The 22,132-nt window shown below is 49.5% G+C and overlaps 1 protein-coding gene and 1 pseudogene across 1 annotated transcript; one reads left to right on the top strand and one right to left on the bottom strand.

The window, feature by feature from the left end:
* Positions 1-1,930: 1,930 nt before the first annotated feature.
* LOC129500141 (heterogeneous nuclear ribonucleoprotein A1-like) lies at positions 1,931-5,850 on the bottom strand (annotated as a pseudogene).
* Positions 5,851-17,054: 11,204 nt separating this feature from the next.
* Positions 17,055-21,774, top strand: ZBTB32 (zinc finger and BTB domain containing 32). Its single transcript, XM_055310937.1, has 5 exons — positions 17,055-19,710; positions 19,966-20,039; positions 20,143-20,211; positions 20,332-20,493; positions 20,687-21,774. The coding sequence occupies exons 1-5, from the start codon at positions 18,782-18,784 to the stop codon at positions 20,959-20,961; spliced, it is 1,509 nt and encodes a 502-aa protein (XP_055166912.1). The 5' UTR covers positions 17,055-18,781; the 3' UTR covers positions 20,962-21,774.
* Positions 21,775-22,132: the final 358 nt, after the last annotated feature.

Raw genomic sequence — 22,132 nt, 5'->3', positions numbered from 1 at the left:
CAAAAACAGGAAAAGTGGTTTCACAATACTGAGCAACATATAGCTTTACTTTGCAAGCCAGAATTTTAAAACATCATGCAGATGTGATATACATCATATTTTATTTTAAAATTCTTTTCAAGCTTTTGTTTATTTTAGCAAGAGAGTGAGAGAGAGAACGAGCAAGTGGGAGGAGGAGTAGAGGGAGAGGGACAAGCAGACTCCATAATGGAGTGCAGAGCCTGACATGGGGCTCGATCCCACCACCCTGAGATCATGACCTGAGCCGAAATCAAGAGTTAGACACCTTAACCTACTGAGCCACCCAGACCCCTACACACCGTATTTTAACACATAAGAGCTGCTCCGGGCTAACTGACCTAACTGGCTTTCCTAGAGGCCCTGGAATGGAAAATCTCCATCACCCTGTGCACATATTTGACTGCCTCATAAACATGTCAAGGAAAGGGGGGTGATTCTGGCCTAATCTGCTTTTAAATTCGGGTGTGCCCTCATAAGCAAGTTCACAGTGACCTTGTCTGTGACTCAGACTCTCTGAGGGAGGCAAAGGGGCAGCACCAGGTTCTCACAACCCCCAATGCACTCTCTGAGCCTCAGTGTGCCTCTCTGTGAAATGGGGGTTCTAACAGTCCCTGCTTCAGGGCCCCATTCATTCTAAGAGCCCAGGAACTAACAGACCTTTTTATTGTGAATCACGAATTTTCTCAGTCCTGTGTAATCAGGATCGGGTGCAGAAATCCACCATCTGCGGGGCACCTGCGTGGCTCAGTGGTTGAGGTCTGCCTTTGGCTTGGGTCATGATTTTGGGGTCCTGGGATTGAGTCCCACATCCAGCTCCCCACGGGGAGCCTGCTTTTCCCTCTGCCTATGTCTCTGCCTCTCTCTCATGAATAAATAAATCAAATTAAAAAAAGAAAAGAAATACTATCACAGCTCAGGCTGTGTGAGTCCCAATTTCAAATATTTGGGGCTCCATCATGCCCAGTGTTCAGAAGCTGATTCATCAAGGTGACTCCTGTACTTGTGCTGCTTTAAAGAGTGATGTCATACTTGAAAATACTTCGTGCTTTCGCTGAGGGATGTCCAACCCAAGGGCTGAGCATACATTAGAGTTAATATACTTTTCATTGGAGAGTTTTTAAAGAGTGTTTGTGGAATTAATGGAGGCTGGTATTCATAAAATCAGTTTTTCCCTTAAAAATCACATTTCAAAAGGGTATTTAAGTCATGCATGGGAAAATACTTGGGAAATTATTCAATGCAAAAAGATTACAAAAGAGCATGCGCAGTACAATCACTTTTCTGATAAAAATATAAATATGTGTACATTAGCATTAGGCTTGTAAAACGAAGTCCCCCAAAGCTTATCATTGGTTATTAAGGAAGAGGTGATATTTGCAGGGGATTCCCATTTCACTCTTTGGGCATTTTTGTGTTTTCCAAATAGTCTATGATGATTATTGCTGTCTGCCAAAAGCAATAAATAAATGTTAACAAAAATATCACCGTGGGACATGAGATGGGCATGCAGGAAAGAATGAGTCTGCTAAATATTTTCAAATGTTACCTGAGCAGTTAAAACAGGTCAGGCCTTGCCAAACGCTGGGGCCTGGGGGTTGAGCTGGCCTCTGAGAGGGCAGGTAGGCAGGCTTCCACCTCTGTCCCATATCTGCCACCACCTTCCTTGGCTCCATCTGGTCACATACCTGCAGAATATGGCTCATTCAGCTGGACTGGTAGCAGTGTGGCCTCAGCCAGCAGAACGGGTATGTCTGCCCTGGCCCCTCCACTCCGATGCCCACTCCTGTGGGCGAGAGGGAAACTGAGAGATGAGGGCCAGGAGTTCACAAATCTGTTGCAACCTGTAGCTTCCCTGTCACTTCTTTTCTCTGGCTCTCTTCTCCTGCTAAGCTTTGTTTCCTGGCAGTAATTAAAACCTTCTGCCAGTGCCATAGCTGCTGCTGCTGCTGCTGCTGCTGCTGGAACCATCACAGCCACCTTGGTTTCGTGGTTTGGCAAAGTATTGGCCTCCACCACCATAGGGGCCAGAGCTTCTGCCTCCAAAACTTCCTCCTTTCATGGGTCCAAAATTTGAGGATTGATTGCTGTAATTGCCAAAATCGTTATAGCTTCCGCCACCTCCAAAGTTGCTTCCTTTGTCATTACCAAATCCGTGATAGCCATCCCCACTGCCACCGTATCCACCACCACCTCGACTGCCACCGAAGCCACCTTGACCACTGAAGTTCCCTCCACGACCAAAGCTGTCATTCCCACCAAAACCACCTCCACGACCACCACCAAAGTTTCCAGAACCACTTCGGCCTCTTTGGCTGGACCAAGCACTAGCCATCTCTTGCTTCGATAGGGCTTTCCTTACTTCACAGTTGTGGCCATTCACAGTGTGGTATTTTTGAATGACAATCTGGTCTACAGAGTCATGGTCCTCAAAGGTCACAGATGCAAAACCTCTCTTTTTGCCACTGCCTTGGTCAGTCATGATCTCAATCACTTCAATTTTCCCATACTGTTCAAAATAATCTCTTAGATGATGTTCTTCAGTGTCTTCTTTGATGCCACCAACAAAAATCTTTTTCACAGTTAAGTGGGTACCGGGTCTTTGAGAATCTTCTTGGGAGACTGCCCTCTTTGGTTCCACGACTCTTCCATCCACCTTGTGCGGCCTTGAGTTCATGGCCGCGTCCACCTCCTCCACGGTGGCCTAGGTGACCAACCCAAGGCCTCTGGAGCGCTTGGTGTTGGGGTCTCTCATTACCACACAGTCCAGAAATGTCCCCCATTGCTCAAATGGCTCCTCAGACTCTCATCGGTTGTTTTGAAGCTCAAACCCCCAATGAAGAGCTTCCGCAGCTGCTCAGGCTCTTTGGGAGACTCTTAGACCTGACGGCGGTGGGAGGGGAGACTTTAACGATGCTTACTCGGCGGCATCCAGGGGCAGAAAGGAGTAATCTAACGAATGTATCTCCAATTTCTTGGTTTTGATTATTGTATCATGGCTGTGTAGTATTGGGGGAAACTGGGTGAATGGGGCACAAGAATTCTCTGTACTGTCTTTGCAACTTTTCCGCAAATCTAAAATTCTTCCAAAATAAAGTTTACTTGAAAAAACTGAATGTATGTTTCTATATATGTAGGACTCTAAAAAGGAGACAAAAATAGCAAAGGTGGTGTATGCATGAGAAATGTCCTTTTATTTTTATGAGTAATTTTCCTTAATTCAGGAATGGTTACCTACTCTGACAACTGGTGGGTATTTTAAAAATAATTTACACTCATGCTTGCATCATGATTTTTTCAGAGTATCTAACTGACCGGTGTCATTATTTGACATTTTTTATCTGATGGCATAATTTCAAAATGTCTTAAGCATGGACTGCAGAAAGAAATGACACATGGCTGAGGACTGAGTGAAGATTAGGAAGCAAGGTAATTCACTAGAACCCACAAAAAAAAAATTAAAAAGAAAAAAAAATGACACCAACCCACAAAATGTTCATGTCATCAAATGGCCAACTCACTGAATTTACCAAAAATTCTTTTTTACCAAAAATTCTTTTGCTAGTATTAATGTAGATAGTTTAACACATCGTAGAGAAATGAGTTTTTAATGGTCGTCGCCTCCGAACTGAGCTCAGAGTCCAGCATCAGAGACAGAGGCAACAGGGAACAGACTTCCTAAAAGGGTCTGGAGGCAGGAACAACTTTCAGGAAAATCCGGCCACTGAGGCTGCTGGTTCCCCAGTGTGGCCTTGCTTATCTTGGGTTAGGGGTGAGCACCAACAGTCTAATGTGGATTAACCTCTCTTAAATGGAAAAGCTTACACTGTTACAGGAACTCTTCCAGAATGGTGATGTGAAGTTCTGGGTATTCAAGGCGCTGTAGAATAATAAGAGCTAAATTGTCCAGATCCACTAAGAACCAGTCTTATGCAGACAATTTCATGGATACCTGTAAGCCCCAGGGACTGGGGCCCAGAAGCTATGTTGGTGAGACAAGTTGCATCTGCAACTTAGGTGGTAAAATTGTGAATGTCTTTCTGATAAAATGAGTCATTCAAATATTTATTGCTTGCCTAACATGGGCACACACCTCACATGGGCACTGTTTTAGATCTGGGGGCCCAGCAGGGAGCAAATCAGACCTCAATCTCTCCCTTTATAAAAGCTTACCTTTTGGAAGAGAAGATCAAGAAAACCAAGAAGGGAAATATATATATATATAATATATTTATTTTAATATTTGTAAATATATAAATATATTTATATAAAAATATATTTTAAATATTTTAAATATTTTATATATATTTATAAAAATTATATATATATATATATATATATATATATATATATATATATAGGAGGAAATTAGTGTGAGGGGAAAAATGTAAAAATAAAAATTTAAAACTAGCGGTGAAGAGAGGCAAGCAATTTTAGCACCACATCCACATCCTGTCTGGATGTCTGAATTTCCAGAAGTGGCAAGGTCCCTCCTCTGGATTATGCCCCATTGTCCCAGCACGGTGTGTCGGGGTTGGAGAGAGCTCTGACTGCCCATCCCTGGGGCACACGCCTGGCTTGGAACAGAGATGGATTCGGCTCCACACAATGGGCCTGGCCTGCCAGGGGGGAAAGTTGGCTGCCCAGAAGGCCTCAGGCTCTGAGCCTAGGAAAGAAGGAACAGAGACCCTGGGAGCAGAAAGGACCACTCTACCCTCTCCCCACAAACTTTCTCCTGATGATTCAGAAATAAATGACACAAAGTGCTCTGAGAATTCAGTGTTAGCCATTATCATGGTTATAATTTTTATTAGTATTTGAGGACCCCACTACTCACTGCACCAGCTATCCATTTGTTGCACCTTAATTTCAGGATTTAGCAGCCGGCAAGAGGTTAGGCCTTGTCAGTAGGGGGCGCTGGAGGGCCACTGCAAGGGAGGGGCTTCTCTCCAGCTTCCAGGGCTCTGTTCTTGTTCCTACTGGCCCTGACCAGCAGGTGGCTGTTACTCTTCACATTGGAGCTGGCCACTCCAACACCTTGAGCCCAGCTAGGAGCGCGCCATTTAGCCCAAGTAAGAGATGTATTGAAAATACGAAATAGAATCATGATTTCTCCCCTTAATTAACTGCCTTTTCAGATGCCCTGCAAATGGAAATAGGAAGATGCAAACCAGAGCAAGTGTTTTTTTTTTTTTTTTCAGTCCTATTGGGGGGGAAAAATTATCAAAAGATCATCCCTGGCATTAAAGTTCATCTCATAAAAATTCATCCAGAAGAGCGAAGGAAGAAGACCAGAAACAGGAGAACTTTTCAACTTTCAAGATCCAGAATCAAGGCTAGTGATATTTGTTGCCTAGAAATTACTCTGGTCCAGGGTATGTCGGTTGACTTTCTTAACCACCCCAAGCACAGCAACTTAAAAAATAATGATTATTTTCTAGCTCTTGATTCTTTGGGACCATCTGGGCTGAGCCCGGTCACACAGTTCTTCTGTGGGTCTCATCCGGGCTGACTCTTGCAGCTGCCATCAGGTCTAGGGTGGTTTCCCTCACGGGTATGGCTGGCTGGCAATTGGTGGAGGTGGCTGGGGCAATGGCTTTCACCGGGCCGTGCGTCTGCAGCAGGCCAGCCCAAGCTTGTTCACATGGTCGTACATGTAGGGTTCCCAGGAAGGGTTAAATTATTTCCTGTAAAAAAAATGCCTCTTCCCGTGACTCTGTATGGTTCTTAGGAAATGCCAGCACTCCTGAGCATGCCCTGCTAGGCCCTGCCCACACATCCAACCTCACTTTCCCCTGCTTCCCCTGCTTCTCCTCGCTTTGCTGTCGCCATCCCTACAGCAATGGACTTTAGGGCCATGCTTCCTCCCACCCCAGAGCTCTGGAACCTATTTTCCCACTGCCTGGAAGACTCACCCCTCTCCTAGTCAAGTTAGTAATTATTCATAAAATCTTTGTGCAAGCATTGCTTCCGGGAGGAAGCCTTCCTGGAAAACCCTGGCCAGGATAGAGTTCTATTTTACTTCTTAAAGTATCTATCTTATGATTTTTCTTCAGAGCACTTAGCATAGTTTTAAGTTTACTTGCAACTAATAATAACAAGAGCCAACATTTAATCAGCACTTGCTCTGTGCCCGGGGCTGTTCTAAGAATTTCACGGGCAATTTCACGGGCGTCTGTTCGTTTGATTCTTTCAAGGCACAGAAAGGAGAAGAAAATTCACACAGTTGATAAGTGATACGGGCAGGACCCAAACCTGTCAGTCTGATTCCAGAGCCAGCATCTTAACCATTCTGCTGTGTTCCTTCCCACTGAAGTAAATAATGCACATTTCCTTACCAGATCGTGAGCCACTCAATGGTAGATGTTCTGTGTTAGACTGAATTGTGGCCCCTCCAAAATTCATATATTGAAGCTCTAACCCACAACGTGGCTATATTTGGAGATATGGCCTTTGAGGAGGTAATTAAGGTTAAATGAGGTCCTAAGAGTAGGGAGGCCCCCTAATCCAATAGGACTAGTGTCCTTATGTCTTAGTCTGCTCAGGCTGCTACAACAGATCACTGTGGGCTGGCAGATCATAAACAACAAAGATCTATTTTTCTGGCGCTCACAGTTCTGGAGGCTGGGATGTCCCACCCAGATCAAGGCACTGTCAGATTTGGTATCTGGTGAGAACCTACTTTCTGGTTCACAGACAACTGTCTTCTTACTGTAACATCACATGATGGAAGGGGCCAGGGAGTTCTCTGGGGCCTTTTTGTAAGGGCGCTAATCCTATTCATAAAGGCTCCAGCCTCATGACCTAATCACCCCACCCCACAAAGGCCCCATCTCCAAATATCAGCATACTGGGGATTAGGATTCAATATACGAATTGATGCCAACATTCACCCTGTGGCACCTCAGCAGAGACCCAAGGAGTGTGCATGCACAAGGGAAAGGCCATGTGAGAGGGCAGCCATCTGCAAGCCAAGGAGAGAGGCCTCCGGAGAAACCAACTCTGCTGGCCATTTTGTTTCTTTGTTTTTGTTTTTGTTTTTTTTAATAATTTTTATTGGTGTTCAATTTGCCAACATACAGAATAACACCCAGTGCTCATCCCGTCAAGTGCACCCCTCAGTGCCCGCCACCCAGTCACCCCCACCCCCCGCCCTCCTCCCCTTCCATCACCCCTAGTTTGTTTCCCAGAGTTAGGAGTCTTTATGTTCTGTCTCCCTTTCTGATATTTCCTACCCATTTCTTCTCCCTTCCCCTCTATTCCCTTTCACTATTATTTAAATTCCCCAAATGAATGAGACCATATAATGTGTCCTTCTCCGATTGACTTATTTCACTCAGCATAATACCTTCCAGTTCCATCCACGTTGAAGCAAATGGTGGGTATTTGTCATTTCTAATGGCTGAGGAATATTCCATTGTATGCATAGACCACAGCTTCTCTATCCATTCATCTGTCGATGGACACCGAGGCTCCTTCCACAGTTTGGCTATTGTGGACATTGCCGCTGTAAACATCGGGGTGCAGGTGTCCCGGCGTTTCATTGCATCTGTATCTTTGGGGTAAATGCTCTGCTGGCCATTTGATCTTGGGCTTCCAGCCTCCAGAACCATGAGAAATAAATGTCTGTTGTTTAAACTACGCCATCTACAGAATTTTGTTACAGCAGCCCAAGCACACATACATTTGGTCTCTTCTTGCTTGCCAACATATACTTTGTACCAAGAACCGTGCCTAGCACATAACAGGTACCCCAAAAATATATACTCAGGTGCCACTACCTTCTCTGGAAAGTCTTTGTTCACTCTTCTTCTTTTCCCACCCCAGGTTTAAGTGCTCCTTCTGGGCTTTAGTTGCTATATTTTTCACTTGGTTCTGGAAGGATGTTTTGAGATCTAATTCCTTTCTAGAAGGTTACATCTTTGAATCTAAAGATTTCAAAGGGGCTGAGTCTTCTCCAGGGCTCAGCACAGTTGGCATATGCTGTCAAGAGTTTAGTAAATATTTGAGTGAATGCAAGTCTCCTGATCCCCACATACAAGCCCTGGATGGAGAGCAAGAAGGTTTGAAGGTTGTTGTTGTTTTTTTTTTAAAGATTTATTTATTCATGAGAGACACAGAGAGGCAGAGACATAGGCAAGGTAGAACCAGGCTCCCCATGGGGAGCCCAATGTGGGACTTGATCCCAGGACTCCAGGATCACACCCTGAGCCAAAGGCAGACGCTCAACCACTGAGCTACCCAGGCACCCCAAGAAGGCTTGAGTTCTAAGCTTCATCTCTAAATTCCTGAGCAACTTTGGATACTGAAACCTCAAAAGTAATCATGGCCTTGTGTTTCTCCAGAGATCAAAGCTTGAGGGAAAGTCTTTTATGCTCTAACAAGCATAAAGTACAGGATCATTTTTACATCTGTTCTGAACACCTGTGCAGTTGAACTGCGCTCCTGAGTCTTAGTCATCTGCTTAGCTCTAGCCAGACTACTTGCTGTATCTCAAACATATTAAGTCCATGCCTGTCTCAGAACCTTTGCACTTGCTATCTCTTTTGGGAACACACCTTGCCCAGAATTTTCCATTGCAAATAACAGCCTTAATTTTCAGTGTTTATGCCAAAGTAAAGAAGGAGTGATGGTGATTGCAAGAAAGCAGTTCAGTTTCAGGGCACTGGAGACAAGAAGAGTAGCATGCTACTGTTCTATGAATCCGTTCAATAGTCCTGAAATGTGTTTACTGTCATTTCCCCCATTTTACAGATGAAGACATTGAGGCCAAGAGAGGTTAAGTAACTTGCTAAAGGTCTCACACTAGAAAGCAGCAGGGCCAGGATAGGAATCCAGGCAGTTTGGGTCTAGTGCCGTTAAGAAACCACAAAGCTCCCTGCTTCTCAACATATATTGTAGCTTAGTTAACACAGTGTCTGGCACTAGAGGCGGGGGTGGGGGGAGCATTGCTCAACAAGCAATAGTCATTGCTCTACTCCCTTCAGACATTTGACTCCTCTAATCTTACAGTCCAACCCCTGGAACCAAGCAGACAACCCTTCTAGTCCATCTTGCCAGAGCCCAGAGTCCCTCACTCCACCTTTTTATGCCTGTACATGCTAGGTAGTTAGATTTGAGGGCTCTACAGTCAGGTTCTCTGAGTTCCCATCAAGGTTCCACCTTTCAGCTTGGTAAATGTAGGAATGTTACATCCTTCCCTGGGTCTCAGTTTCCTCACCTGTAAAATAGGGACAGTAACAGTCCCTATGTTCTAGAATTATTATAGGGATTCAGTGAGATGATGCATACAGAATGCCTACCACCTTGTCTGGGTCATAAAAATGGCTCAATAAATTGTAGCATTGATTAGAGCTTTTCAGTGAAAAGGCCCCCAAAGTTCTGGGGCTGTGAAATACACTCCCAACCACCTTTAGAGCCAAAGTTGGGACCAGATGAAGTCATTGTTTGTAGACAAGGTTGGCTGGGTGAGAGGACTCCCCACCTGACCCAGCCCAGGATCTACTAGACAATTACTTCCTGGAGGCAACATGGTTCCGGTGTGGGTGGGTGGGGGGCTTCTGATAGACCTGGGTCTGATTCCAGCTCTGATTTCTCCTCAGGACCTGTTTCTCTGTCAAATGGGAAGAGACTAGTGTTAAGAATGTGAGTTCAGATTCAAGTTATGTGATATTCTTAGTCACAGACCAGCTATGTGAGCTGAGTGTCTTCTGCTCTATGAGACTTGGTCGTCTGCTCCAATGGGTGTTGTCACCATTCATATTCCTGGGATGGCTATGAGGATTTCCCAGGACCATGTGTGCCCACACTCTGGATCCTATAGCTGTTAGGATGGGGGGCAGTATATATCAAGAGTTAGGAGCTTAGGCTCTGGAGTCAGGCGGCAGCAGGCCTGGCTCAAATTCCAGCTCTGACAATTACTCCTGGTGAGATCTTAGGGAAATCAATTTCTTCTCCCAAACTCAATTCATTTATCTGTGAAGTGAGGTTAATCGCAGTTAAGTGTCCAATAGGGCTGGTTATAAGAATTCCATTAGAGGATGCATGCAAAGCACTTAAAACTGGCCTGGTTCAGTCCATGTGGCCAATAAGTGGCAAAGATCTGATGAGGATAATTTTTAAAAATAGACTTTTCTGGAATGCAAATGCATTTGCCCAAAAAAGTTTGAGGTCTTGAAAATATGCACGGAGGGAAGCCTTCAGGATCAGATTCAAGTCCAAAACACCCCCCCCCCAAAAAAAACCCCTCATTTGTAGATGAGGTAAACCAGGGCCACGTGATCACATCAGGCCCCACCCCACCCCTGCAAGATCAACCCTCCATCAGAGCCCCAGCAACGCCCGTTCCAGCCTGGACGTGAGACAAGTCAGCCTCGGGCGTTAACCAGCGGGGGAACCGGCTCCCTCACTGGGTGTTCCAGAAGGAGCCAAGGAGATGGCGCACACAAGGCGGCCCAGCGGAGGGGTTCGGGAGCGGGAGCTCTGGTTACGATTGCCACAGCACCCGCCTGCCTGCTCCTGCTTCTGGAGGGGTTTGCTCCCACCCGCTGGCCACTCGCCTTAGTCGGTCTCCGCCCCGACTTTCGTCTGCACCTGCTGTCCCAGGCCCCCCTCCAGAGGGTCCCCCAGCGCCCGTCCTTCGTCCCCAGCTCCTCAGCTAGCTGCGGGGTGGTGGGCGCCAGAAACACTCCAGCAAGCCCCGGAGCTGAGCCGCTTGAAGAGCCGGGACCGAGATCCAACTGCCGCTTGAAGCCGTTGGCCTGGGCTCCCGCCTCCCGGCCTTCGGATCAATCAAGCAAGCCCCTGGGCCAATCAGAAGTGGAAGCGGTCGAGCAACGCCCGCCTCCTTAAAGCGCCCTCGCTCCTCATTGGATGTGTCCGAGCGCGAACCCAAAGCCCTCGGAAGAGAGTGGGGCCAGCCAATCAGCAGCGCCACCGCAGCCGGGCTCGGGGGACTGCTCCCAGCCCCGCGCGCCGCGAGCGCGCCGCCTGTCCGCACCCAAACCCGGCGGGAATGGGAAGCCAGCTGGCTGCGCTCTGAGCCCTGGCCGGTTATGGCGGGGCGGAGCAATGGGCCATCCTCTCCACGTGTGTGTGTGTGTGTGTGTGTGTGTGTGTGTGTGTGTGTGTGTGTGGCGGGGGGGTGGCTAGCACGTGAAGTACGCAGTTAACCCTGGCTCAGCTGACAGGCAATGGGCATTTGAAGCTCGAGCATCTAGACCAATCGCGGGTCAAGGCACTGCCCCCTCTTGCGCCTTCCTGGTCCCCGCATACTTCCAGGTGAGGCGGGGTGCGTTCTGCAACCAATCAGTGGTGGGCAGGACAAGAGGCGGGAAAGGGGAGCTGCCCACAGGCACCCCGAAGCCTGGCCGACTCTCGAGGGCCTCCCGACCAATCACAGACACACACTGCATAGACTGTCAGGGGTTGAGAGAGGGGGGAGAGGGTGCGTAACAGAGCTCGTCAGGGTGCCAAGACAGGAGCAAGAAAGCCGTTGAGTCCTGAGCCAGCCCTTGCGGAGGCAGCTTCCAAGACTCTTGAGGCCAAGGAGGTTCAGGGCCAAGTCTTTCCAGAGAGAGGGTGGGAAGGGGCAAACTCCGCAGCCGCTCAGCGGGGGAGGGGGACAGGCTGGAGGGTGAGATCTCCGCCTCAGAGACCTGAAACCCGAGCCCACCGACCCATCCGCGTCGGACTCAGGGCCCCGCCCCTCGGCAGAGCCAGGGGGGCGGGAGGGAGCTCCGCAGCCAATCGGCGGGGGGAGCGGGGCGGGGGCGGGGGCGGGGGCGGAGCAAGGGGAGCTGTCCGAGGTGCCTCCGAGGGTGCTGGGCATGCTCAGCAGGAGCGGCCGGCGCGGCAGCCAATCGGCGTCCGCGGCGGAAACCAGGCGCGACCCGCGAGCTGTGCACGCGCAGGGCCTCGAGCTCCGGGCCTCGCGCCGCTCCCCAACGGCCACTCGAGCTAGAGCCGCCCTCGGTGTATGACTGTGGGAGGAGGCACAGGGCCCGAGTCGGTGAGTGCCATGGTTTCTCTTACGCTTCTTCAGGCCTGGGACTGGCCCAAGCCAAGCTGGGGTGGGAGGGCCGGAGCGGTCGTCGTGAGGGTTGAGAAGCAAGAGTTGAGGACTCTAGTCCCCGGGGACTCCCTTTGTCCTGGCGAGGATGGCAGTGGGGCCTCCTGGGCACCTTTGGACCGGGCTGGGGCAGAGGCCAACATGCCCTGGGTTGGTCCACGGTCCCTGAGGCTGACTTGATTTGGAAGTGTATTGTGTGGCCGTGGGAGGCCCTTGGAGCTCTGCGTGGCTTCGTTGGCCGTGAGGTATGGCCTCTGATCCGTGAGAGGTTGTCTGAGGTCTCTGGCCTGAGTCTGGATGTGGTGACCGGAAGGGGAGGCCTGTGACTCTCCAGAGGTTATGGGGGGCGGGGCATTGCTGGCCAAAAGGTGAAACTAGTGTGCTCTTGGGAGGTTTTCTGGGGTCTTTGGATCCAGCCTGGGCTGAGAGAGAGAGAGTTGTCGAGATTGGAAGTCCAATGGGCAGTTGTCAACAGCCATTGCACCCAGGCTGTGCTAAGAACATGCAGCTGCAAGGTTTTGGGGGTGACTGGACTCCAGGTTGAGGTGCAGATTTTCCACTATCAGGTCCAGGATAGACAACTTGGCCAGGAGGTTAGGCCCAAGGTCTTCTGGAGGTTCTTGAGGAGGGAGTTTCTGAATCTCAGGTTGTTTGCCCTCCATGAAATATTATTGCCGTGTGGCTCTAAAAAAACCCAGGATTGGGTCATATGAGGGCCTTTTGGTCCGCTCTTTCTGAAACCCTGGTCATTCTCAGAAGATACCAGGCTGTAAGAATGGAGCCAGATGCATAGGGAAGATGGATCTTGTCCTAGAGCACAGGAAGAGGTGTGTGAGATTTCCTGCTCCTTAGGAAATCACCCAGCTTGTCATTACGGAAGATTTTTTTTTATTCTTATGGGACAGGGTGTTGATATCTAATTTCACTCAGCTGGACAAGTTCTATGTGGTATTGAAGCTTTCAGAGTGCTTTCATGTACACCCAGAATTCTTAAACCTCGGGTAGGGGGTGCAAGGGGGAGTGGTCTATGAGTGGATTTAAGGGTTTTGGAGCTCCTGGAAATCACAAGAAAAACTATATGCATGTTGTATTTGGGGGGGGGGGCATGCAAAGCAGCCACAAGGATAAACAAGGAGTATCTAACCTGTCCAAGGACTGACTCCAGCCTGTGAATCCCTTGTATGAGTATCCACAATTTTCTGATGTAAAGAGTTGATTCTGTGGCTTACAATTTTAAAAGGGATGGTGATCCCCTTAACCTATGTTAAGAGCCATTGGAATAAAGCAGGTTCCTGTATTATTCATGGGGCTGAGGCAAGACTAAAAATGAAAATTTCCCCTTTTCTTTCCACACCTGGTGTTGGTGCACATTTCAAGGCATCTCATAGGTTAGTCTGCATGTCTGAGCTCAGTGTACCTGTTCCTTACACACAACCAGGGCCTGGGGTGTGTGTATCGGTTTCACAGTTCACCCTCCTGAATATAGACCCAGGGTTGAGGGCTGTCCTGGAAGGAGGCCATTTGGGTGAGGAAGTCCAGGGTTCCAAGTTCCCAGAGCATACCCTAGAACTGGGGGACACATGTTCCTGGTGGGCCCTTCCTCGATGCTCTTGGGATCCTTGGCCCAAGGGAGGAGCACAGCCAGAGGGGGTCAGAGCGGGTTTAACGCAATATTGGCATTCAGTATTGCTCTTGAAAGCAGTCCCTGTGAGGAAATTGAGGATCTTAGAAGAGTTAGCCCCGTATTAGGACTGAAAAGAAAGGCCATCCACAGAGAGGATGTAGTGGAACCTAAATTGTTTTACTTCTAGTCTAGTTCTTTTTCCACTTCATCCACAAAAGATATGCTATGATAGGGTCTCTATGACCTAGCTGCAGCTCACCTGGCTATAATTACACTGGTTCCTAAGTTTTATGAAATACAGATTGAGGGCAAGAAAGAAACAAATTTACTCCGTGGTATGTATCGGTATGTGTTGGATGTACTTCACTAGAAAGAGTGGGCATTTGAAAGTTTAGGTAAGATTTGGATAATTGGTCTTCATCTGCATTATAAAATTCTGTGGGGACTTTAACCACCTTGATTTGAAGAAAGAGATGTATTCCTGAAAAAAAGTGGAAAGTTCATATAATTTTTCTAAATTGAATCTTTTTAAACTTGACTTTGGAAGTAGTATCTGAAATAAGTGAGATAAAGGGAGAATATTTGTCATAAAACAAATAATCACCCCTCTAATCAGCCTATTCTGTGGCTTAGTTTTAATTATATTTAAGGAGAATCCATAATTGTATTGCTGCGTTGACATTTTTATATCAGCTGAGTTGTACCTGCAGGGGCATATGAAGGAGCTCTGGTCAAGCCTATCAGAATAAAAAATACCAGACATTAAACTTTATTTAGTAATATGAGTATTAGGAATGAGGGGCAAAAGTCATAACTCCTTTTTCCACATACTTTCTTCCAGGTATGCCCTATCTAGTCTTTCCTATCCACTCTACCTTCCCAAGATGCAGGTTTGTGTCCTCAGAATCAATGGTTTCCTGAGTCCACCCCAGGAGACAACGGCAGGTGATTCCTACAGTCAGCCTGGGAAGTAGAAGGTGGACAAGGTTTTTGAGACTGTGATGGGGGACTTCTCAGGAATAGAAAAGAGTTACAGTGTCCCTACCCTTCCAAGTCAAAGTGCTATTTGCTTGTGCTTCTGCTGTCACTGCTGAATGCAAGATGGCTTGAACTATGTAGTCAAGAATGTAGGGAGAGAGAAGGGCCTACAGTGTCACCAGCCTAAGGGCTGAGGGGTAGATGGCCCTGGAGGAACCTCTAAAGAAGCAGTCTCTGAAACAATATCCTTAGGTGAGGTAGACACTAGGTAGGAGGCAAAAACAGGGTTTCCTATTCTTGGGAGCTTTTGTTCACTGAATGGGGAGTCCCTTGCCCTTTCTCCTCCCTATTAGGTTTCCTGAAAGCCTGCAGACTCTTCCTGTAACTACACTTGGCTTACAGAGGATGCTGCCCTTTGAGCACAGTTTCCAACATTTTTAAAAAATATTTTTTATTTATTTGAAAAGGAGCACGAGCAGAGGGGAAGGGCAGAGGGAGAGGGAGAAGCAATCTCCCCTGAGCAGGGAGCCCGAGGCGGGACTCAATCCTAGGACCTCAAGATCATGACCTGAGCCAAAGGCAGACAATTAATTGAATCACCTAGGTGCTCACTTTCCAACATTCTTGATCATCAATGAGCAAATCATACCAGTGGGGGAGCTGAGTCACAGGCACTGAAGTGGGGCTGGGAGGCAAGGCCACTGAGTGATGATGTCGTCTTCTAGACCCCCGTACCTTTTCTTTTACACTTGGGTTTCTCTTTCATGGCTTTCCCCACTTATTCCATATCCTCAGGGACTGTATTACTGTGTTGAAGAAAGGGTCTTTTTCTCTGTATACATACATATCAGGGATCGGTGCTTTTATATGTCCAGGTCAGGTGTCTTTTTTTGGTCTTTTGTTTTTAAGATTTTATATATTTATTCATGAGAGACACAGAGAGAAAAGCAGGCTCCCTCTGGGGAGCCCTATGTAGGACTCGATCTCAGGACCCCGGGATCACACCCTGAGCCAAAGGCAGCTGCTCAACCACTGAGCCACCCAGGTGCCCCAAGGCCAAGTGTCTTTTATATGGGTGCCTTGTGAGTCCCTGGGTGTGGTGGTACAAGGAGTTAGAAAGCTCAGAAATGGAAAATATTTAACGTTCAGAGTAGCACATGAATACAGCCTGTCCATTTGCATTTTCCCTTTCAGTTTGACTCATCTTCCCCTCTCCCCACCCTATTATTGCCCCTCCACCAGCCCCACCCATTGGCACACCCTGTCTGATCTAGGAAGGGTTAACATCTGCCTATACCCAAGCTAGAATGAGAGGTAGAGGGAAGGCATGTTTGGTCTGGAAGGAGAAAGTAGAAGGCTGTCTGAACATTTCGGGGTCCTGGAGCCAAAGGAAGAAATGGGAGTTAGAGACATAATATTCGGGTCTAGGAGGGCACTAGGATCTGAGGGAAAAGTCTCTGGTGAACCAGACTGGGTCAGGTCACCAGAACAGTCTACCACAGCCTGATTTACCTTCCTGTTATTTACTGGGCATACATGATATACCAGGCACATATCATAAATGATTTCTCGGCACTTGTTGAATGAATGAAAAATCTGCCAAAGGCTGAGGGATTATGGAATAATAAAAACCAGAAAAAGAAATTTGAGTCTCTCAGACCTCCTCCTTTCCCCAGGTTAACCAGCGCTAAAGTGTGAACACGGGGGAAATCTCCTGAGAGCTTGACTCTTTTGGCAGGAAGTGAAAGAAACCCCGGAGTCCTGATTTCAGAGAAATGTCATTTGTCATCAACCCAAGAAAAGGGAGTTTTCTCTTCCAAGACCACCGCAGGCCCTTCCTGGGGTTGCCCCCTTCAGAGCTTAATGGGAGAATCTGAGTCACTTGTACATTCAGTCCCCTGTGGTGGCCCAGATGATAGGGGTCATTTCCACAGAGCAGTTAAGGCTTCCTAGTACTAAGTCAGGGAGAGGAAGGACAAGGCTTGCTTTTGGCCCTCCTTCACTCTCTCCTTGGAATCCAGATGTTTCAGTCCCTTTTACTTCTGGGGTAATAGAAACAGCTTCCAGCTGCTAGAGCTCTGACACATCTCAGAACTAATATTTTTTGAACAATGCTATGTACTGACAAACCACTTTCACATTCATCATGTCGTTTCATCTTCACCCTCACCTCCAAATGAGGTAAGCAAAGGTTATCCCTATTTCATGGATGAGGTAACTGAGGCTCAGAGAGGTGACTTGCCCCAGTGTATCTCAACTAATAAATGCAGAAATGAAACTCAAATGCAGGTCTGATTATTCCAAGGTTCTTGTTGTGAGATGAACTTTTCTTAAAAAGATTTGTATTTTTTCTTAAGATTTTAATTTTTTGAGAGAGAGAGCACATGTGCATGAGTGGGGGTGGGAGTTGGGGAAGGGGGGTAAGGGCAGAGGGAGAGGGAGAAGCAGACTCCCCACTAAGCAGGGAGCCAGACACGGGGATCCATCCCAGGACCCCAAGATCATGACCTGAGCTGAAGGGAGATGCTTAACTGACTGAGCCACCCAGGCATCCCTTGATTTTTTTTTTTTTTTTAAGTAATTTCTACACCCAGCATGGGACTTGAACCTACAACCCTGAGATTAAGAGTTGCATGCTTTACAAACTGAGCCAGCCTGGCACCCCCTCATATGAACTTCTTTGACTCTAGAAGTTCACAAGTGAAATAAGGAGGCAGGAAGGGAGCTGAATATCTTGAATCTGGAAGTAGAGGAGGTGGTCTCTCTTGGAGGGGTAAAGCAGAGCCAGGGGTATAAGACCACACCCCCTTGGGGGACTGTGGCAGAGTGATACTTGGGACACCCAATGGAAGACTGTGATGTCAGGGGCGGGGCTAGCTCCGGGTGTGGGGGGGCACCCAGGAGCCCCAACAGCAGTTCAGAGCATGCGGTGTCCAGGAGGAAGCTACAACCGGTGAGTGGTTGCTTCTCCCCAGCTGAGACTTTCCTCCCATTATACCCTTTTTCTATCCACTTCCTGCCAGCCTGTAGCCTTCTTCCTGAGGTATCCAAGTAGTAATCCTCCCCCCAAGGGTCCTTATTCATGGTGACCCCACACTGAGGAATATGCCTGCTGGGCACTGAAACACTTAGGTCTGTCTGTTAATATCTGGGTTCCCAGGTCTCTTCTTAAAAGCAATTGTGGTAGTTATGATGTCTGATAAATTTCTGCCTTGTTGGCTCTTTCTATTCTTTACTCTTGGCTTATGAAAAACAAAATTAAACCACCTCCTTATCCTAATCTGGAGAGAAAATAGCCTCCCCTTCTACAGTTCCCATTTTCCTTTTTCCATGCTTCCTAAGGGGTCAAAACCTCCTCCAAAATCTCTCCCTGTCCTTGAGTTGGGAACATTCTCTTCTGTGGCTTCTGCACCTGCTCTCTCAACCCACTGGATGAGATTTTCTTCTAGGTCCTTCTCTGAAGACATGTTCTAGAAGTTTCAGCCATAGGGAGATAACCAATTGGTGTCTTAGAGCATGCCCTCCTGCACCCATGACCTCAGTCTTACTGCCCTTTCTGCCTCTCAAGACTACTCAGCTCCATGTGATAGGGTGGGGGTGGAGGTGGCACTAGCTTCCTCAACTCTCCCATGAAGCTCTGTCTTGCTCTGTCCCTAACTGCCAGGGCTGATGGGGGTCTTATGGCGATTTCTTTGGAAAGAAGAAAGCCTGGCGCACTCCAAGGTCTTTCCCTGCAGAAGAGCTTAGAGTAGCAGAAGTATCAGCGTCTGCTCTCTTTTAAGTCAGAGACTGGCAGGACCCATCTATACTAGCCTTAAACTCACTATTTGCTATGGTCGCTAACTGCCTGGTCCTTACTCTTTAAGTCCTGAATATGGTCTAATTTCCATTCTCCTGACACCTCCACCCTCAGCCCTACCCCCTGCTCCGTTATGATTCTGGATAAGCTCAGGTCCTCTTTTGGGTTAGTTTATTTGTTCCATTCAGGGCAGAGAGAGCTCTGAACCAGCAACTCATTCTTTCTCCCCTCACCTCCACAGGCTTGAGAATATGCTGTTCCTCCCTCCCCTTTCCACCATGGACCCCACACTATGGCCTTTCTTTCAGATCTTCTGAGATTGGTACCCAGGCAAGGCACAATGCCCCTGTTCCCGACAAGACTGCCTAGCCCCTATTGCTCTGATCGACTGGTACGGCTAGCAGCCAGGCTCCGGCCAGCACTATGTGATACCTTGATCACTGTGGGGAGCCAAGAATTCCCTGCCCACAGCCTGGTGCTGGCAGGCGTGAGCCAGCAGCTGGGCCGCAGGGGCCGCTGGGCTCTGGTCAAAGGCATCAGCCCTTCTACCTTTGCCCAGCTTCTGTACTTTGTTTATGGGGAGAGTGTAGAGCTGCAACCTGGGGAACTGGCACCCCTTGAGGAAGCGGCCAGAACTTTGGGGGTGCAGTCCCTAGAAGAGGCATGCAGGAGAGCTCGACAGGACAGGGCTAGAGAACTGGGTACAGGGCTCAAGGAACATCAGGAGGAGCCAGAGAAACCTATAAGGGGTTCTGAGAGAGGATTGGAGGGACATGGAAATCAGAGACCAGAGAAATTTGTTAGAGCTGGTTGGAGAGAACAAGAGACACTGCATGAGCAAAGAACACAAAGAGAGAGGCTGGAGAGAGCAGAGGCAATGCAGGAGGGTTCGAGGGAGCAGATGAGATCAAAGGAGAAATTCAAGCAATCCCCTGTTGGCCATGGTGGAACAGATGGAAAACAAGAAGTAATTATGTGGGTGACGGAGAGTCCAGGGGGCTCTGAGGAAAGTCTGCGGGAGTTCCCTGGCCCCTTCCCCCCACCAGGTTGCCTCCAAAGCAGCGTCATTCCTAGGCCCTGGTGGGCTGAGGCCCCTTGGTTGGGGGAGGGCCAGCCTGCCCTGTGGAGCATCCTGCTGTTGCCACCCAGATATGGCACTCCCTTCTCCCATAGCACCGCCATCACTGGAGCCTGGCGGGAGGTCTGGCCACAGGACCAGAGGTGAGTAAAGAGCCTAACGGAAGACCTCCTTGGCTGGGAGGGAGTGGCTCAGGATAGGCAGCCGTGGGTAGGAGGGCACCACATCTCTAATCTCTACTATACATTCCCTGAGCTGGTGATAGGACAAGAAGCTTCCATCACAGGGGAAGTCAAAGCCCAGCCTCTGAGGAGGACTCATGACATCTCCCTCTCCAGGAAGGGTCTGGCCAGGATCCCAGGTTTTGCCAAGTTAACTCTTCCCCACCCTATCCCCAGGATCCCACTGACCCTGAACCTCGAGAAAGGTCTCTGGAACCAGAACCAGTTGGGCTCCTCCAGTCCTGCCCCAGGTAAGCCCCTCAGTGCCCTGTACAAATTCTGGTCTCTTTCCTGAGTCTGGGACTCCAGGAGTCCAGCTTGAGTAGGGAACCTACTTCACTCTGCCCTCTCCAGGTGCCCTCCCCCAGTGCCCCACAAAACTCAGCCCTGGGGAGATGGAAGAGTCTGATCAGAGGCACACAGGTGAGTAGGGTGAGGGCACTTTTGCCTCAGCCCCACTGTAGTTCCTGAGGTCTGGGAGTACCAGTAGTCCAGCTCTCAGATTCCCAGTCCTGCCCTCCTTTGCTTTCTCTGTCCCCACAGGTCCACTTGCCACCTGTGTGGGTCATGTGAGTACAGCAGGCCCATCACGCCAACAACCTCCCCCACCCCCACCTGCTCGGTCCCGGCCCCATTCTTGTTCTGTCTGTGGAAAAAGGTTCTCACTCAAGCATCAGATGGAGACGCACTACCGAGTCCACACAGGTAGGGGCTCCCTGCCCAGTGCGAATTATCTGCTCCTTTCCAAACTCCGGTCTGTGTTTGCTCCTGAGTTCTTCTCTGCGTGCTTGGCTCCCACACAATTCCCTTGCCCAGTCACCCAGTCGCCCAGATCCGTCCCTAGGCCAGCCTTCATCCCCTTCTTTCTTTCACTGGCCTCCCCTTCCACCTGCCCTAGGAGAGAAGCCCTTCTCCTGTAGCCTCTGCCCCCAGCGCTCCCGGGACTTCTCAGCCATGACCAAGCACCTGCGCACGCATGGGGCCGCACCCTACCGCTGCCCTCTGTGCCGGGCCGGCTGCCCCAGCCTGGCCTCCATGCAGGCGCACATGCGTGGCCACTCGCCCAGCCAGCTCCCACCTGGATGGACCATTCGCTCCACCTTCCTCTACTCCTCTTCGAGGCCGTCCCGGGCCTCGACCTCTCCCTGTAGGTCCCCTTGCTCCACCACTTGATGGTGTTGGCAGCTTCTTTGGCTTAAAGAATGAAAGACGGGCTGATGGGCTGACTAGGCTTCTGACCCAGCACCGCAGTTACGGCAGCCTAGCAAATTTGGCTCCAAGAAGCACAGCAAGAAAGGCGCTGAAAGCCGCCTCCCAGATGACCGCAGGCCCCAGAAGCCTGGGCCAGCGAGCCCGTGTGGGGTGTGGGCAGTAAAGCTTGCACGAGTGAAAATTAACTGTGCGGGGGCTGGTGATTCATCATCAAAATAAAGTTTCCTGTGCCCTCCTCTCACGATCAGAAGCCGAGTCCAGACTTTAGTCTGTGAGCAGTGAGGGAAGGAGGGCAGCCTTGCCCCTTGTCCTGTGGCGGCCCCTGGTGGCCGTGCATCCACTGTTCAGCGCGGGGGCCGCCTCCTTCTCCCCGGTCTCCCTGTCCTCCCCCAGAGGTAGGGGCCCGCGAGGGCCGCGAAGTCCAGGTTGATTTAGCAGCAAGCCCTGTTGGAAGGCTGATTTAGCAGCAAGCCCCGCTGAAAGAGGCACTGAGAAACCAAGTTATTCGCCCCTTCCACAGCAAGCAACGGTGCGCAGAATCTGAGTCTGGGACCCCCAGCCCGGGGCTCCAGGAACGCGTGCTCCACCCTACTTGCAGCCACCCTCCTCCTCTCCTTGAGCACAAGGACCGCAAGGCTGCGGCTCTCGAGCCTCTTCCCTCCATGCCTTGCAGACCCGCAGCCGGGTGGCGTCTCCAACCGAGACTACTCCTTCGCCGCGGCCCCTTTCCCAGCCCACGCCTCCGGCAAGTCGCGAACTGCATTTCCCAGGGTCTCTGCGGTTCCCAGGGTCCAAAGCCCACTGCACCCTGGGAGTAGTAGTTCACGCGTGTCCTCGTCTCGACAGGAGCAATGGGAGGAGTTTGGGGCGAAAACCACACCTCCCGGCAGCCCTGGAGATGGTTTTCTGGGTTCGGTTAGGACCCTATAGTCCCAGCTCTCGCGCGGCCCTAGCTCTCGGCGGAAGGAGCGAGGCGCCTGGACTACATTACCCGGAGGTCTCTGCGCCTCACCCCTCTCGGGCCGCAACACGGGGTCTATGCTCTTCAGGCGCGGTCTAAGGGTGACGGCCGACTGGCCTCGGACTCCCGCTCCCGTGGTGCCCCGCGCGTGACCGGCCCAGCCCCCGGCTC

The sequence above is a fragment of the Nyctereutes procyonoides genome, unplaced genomic scaffold (assembly GCF_905146905.1).
Source record: "Nyctereutes procyonoides isolate TBG_1078 unplaced genomic scaffold, NYPRO_anot_genome, whole genome shotgun sequence".
NCBI classification, from domain to species: domain Eukaryota; kingdom Metazoa; phylum Chordata; class Mammalia; order Carnivora; family Canidae; genus Nyctereutes; species Nyctereutes procyonoides.
This window is presented reverse-complemented; position numbering and strand designations above follow the sequence as displayed.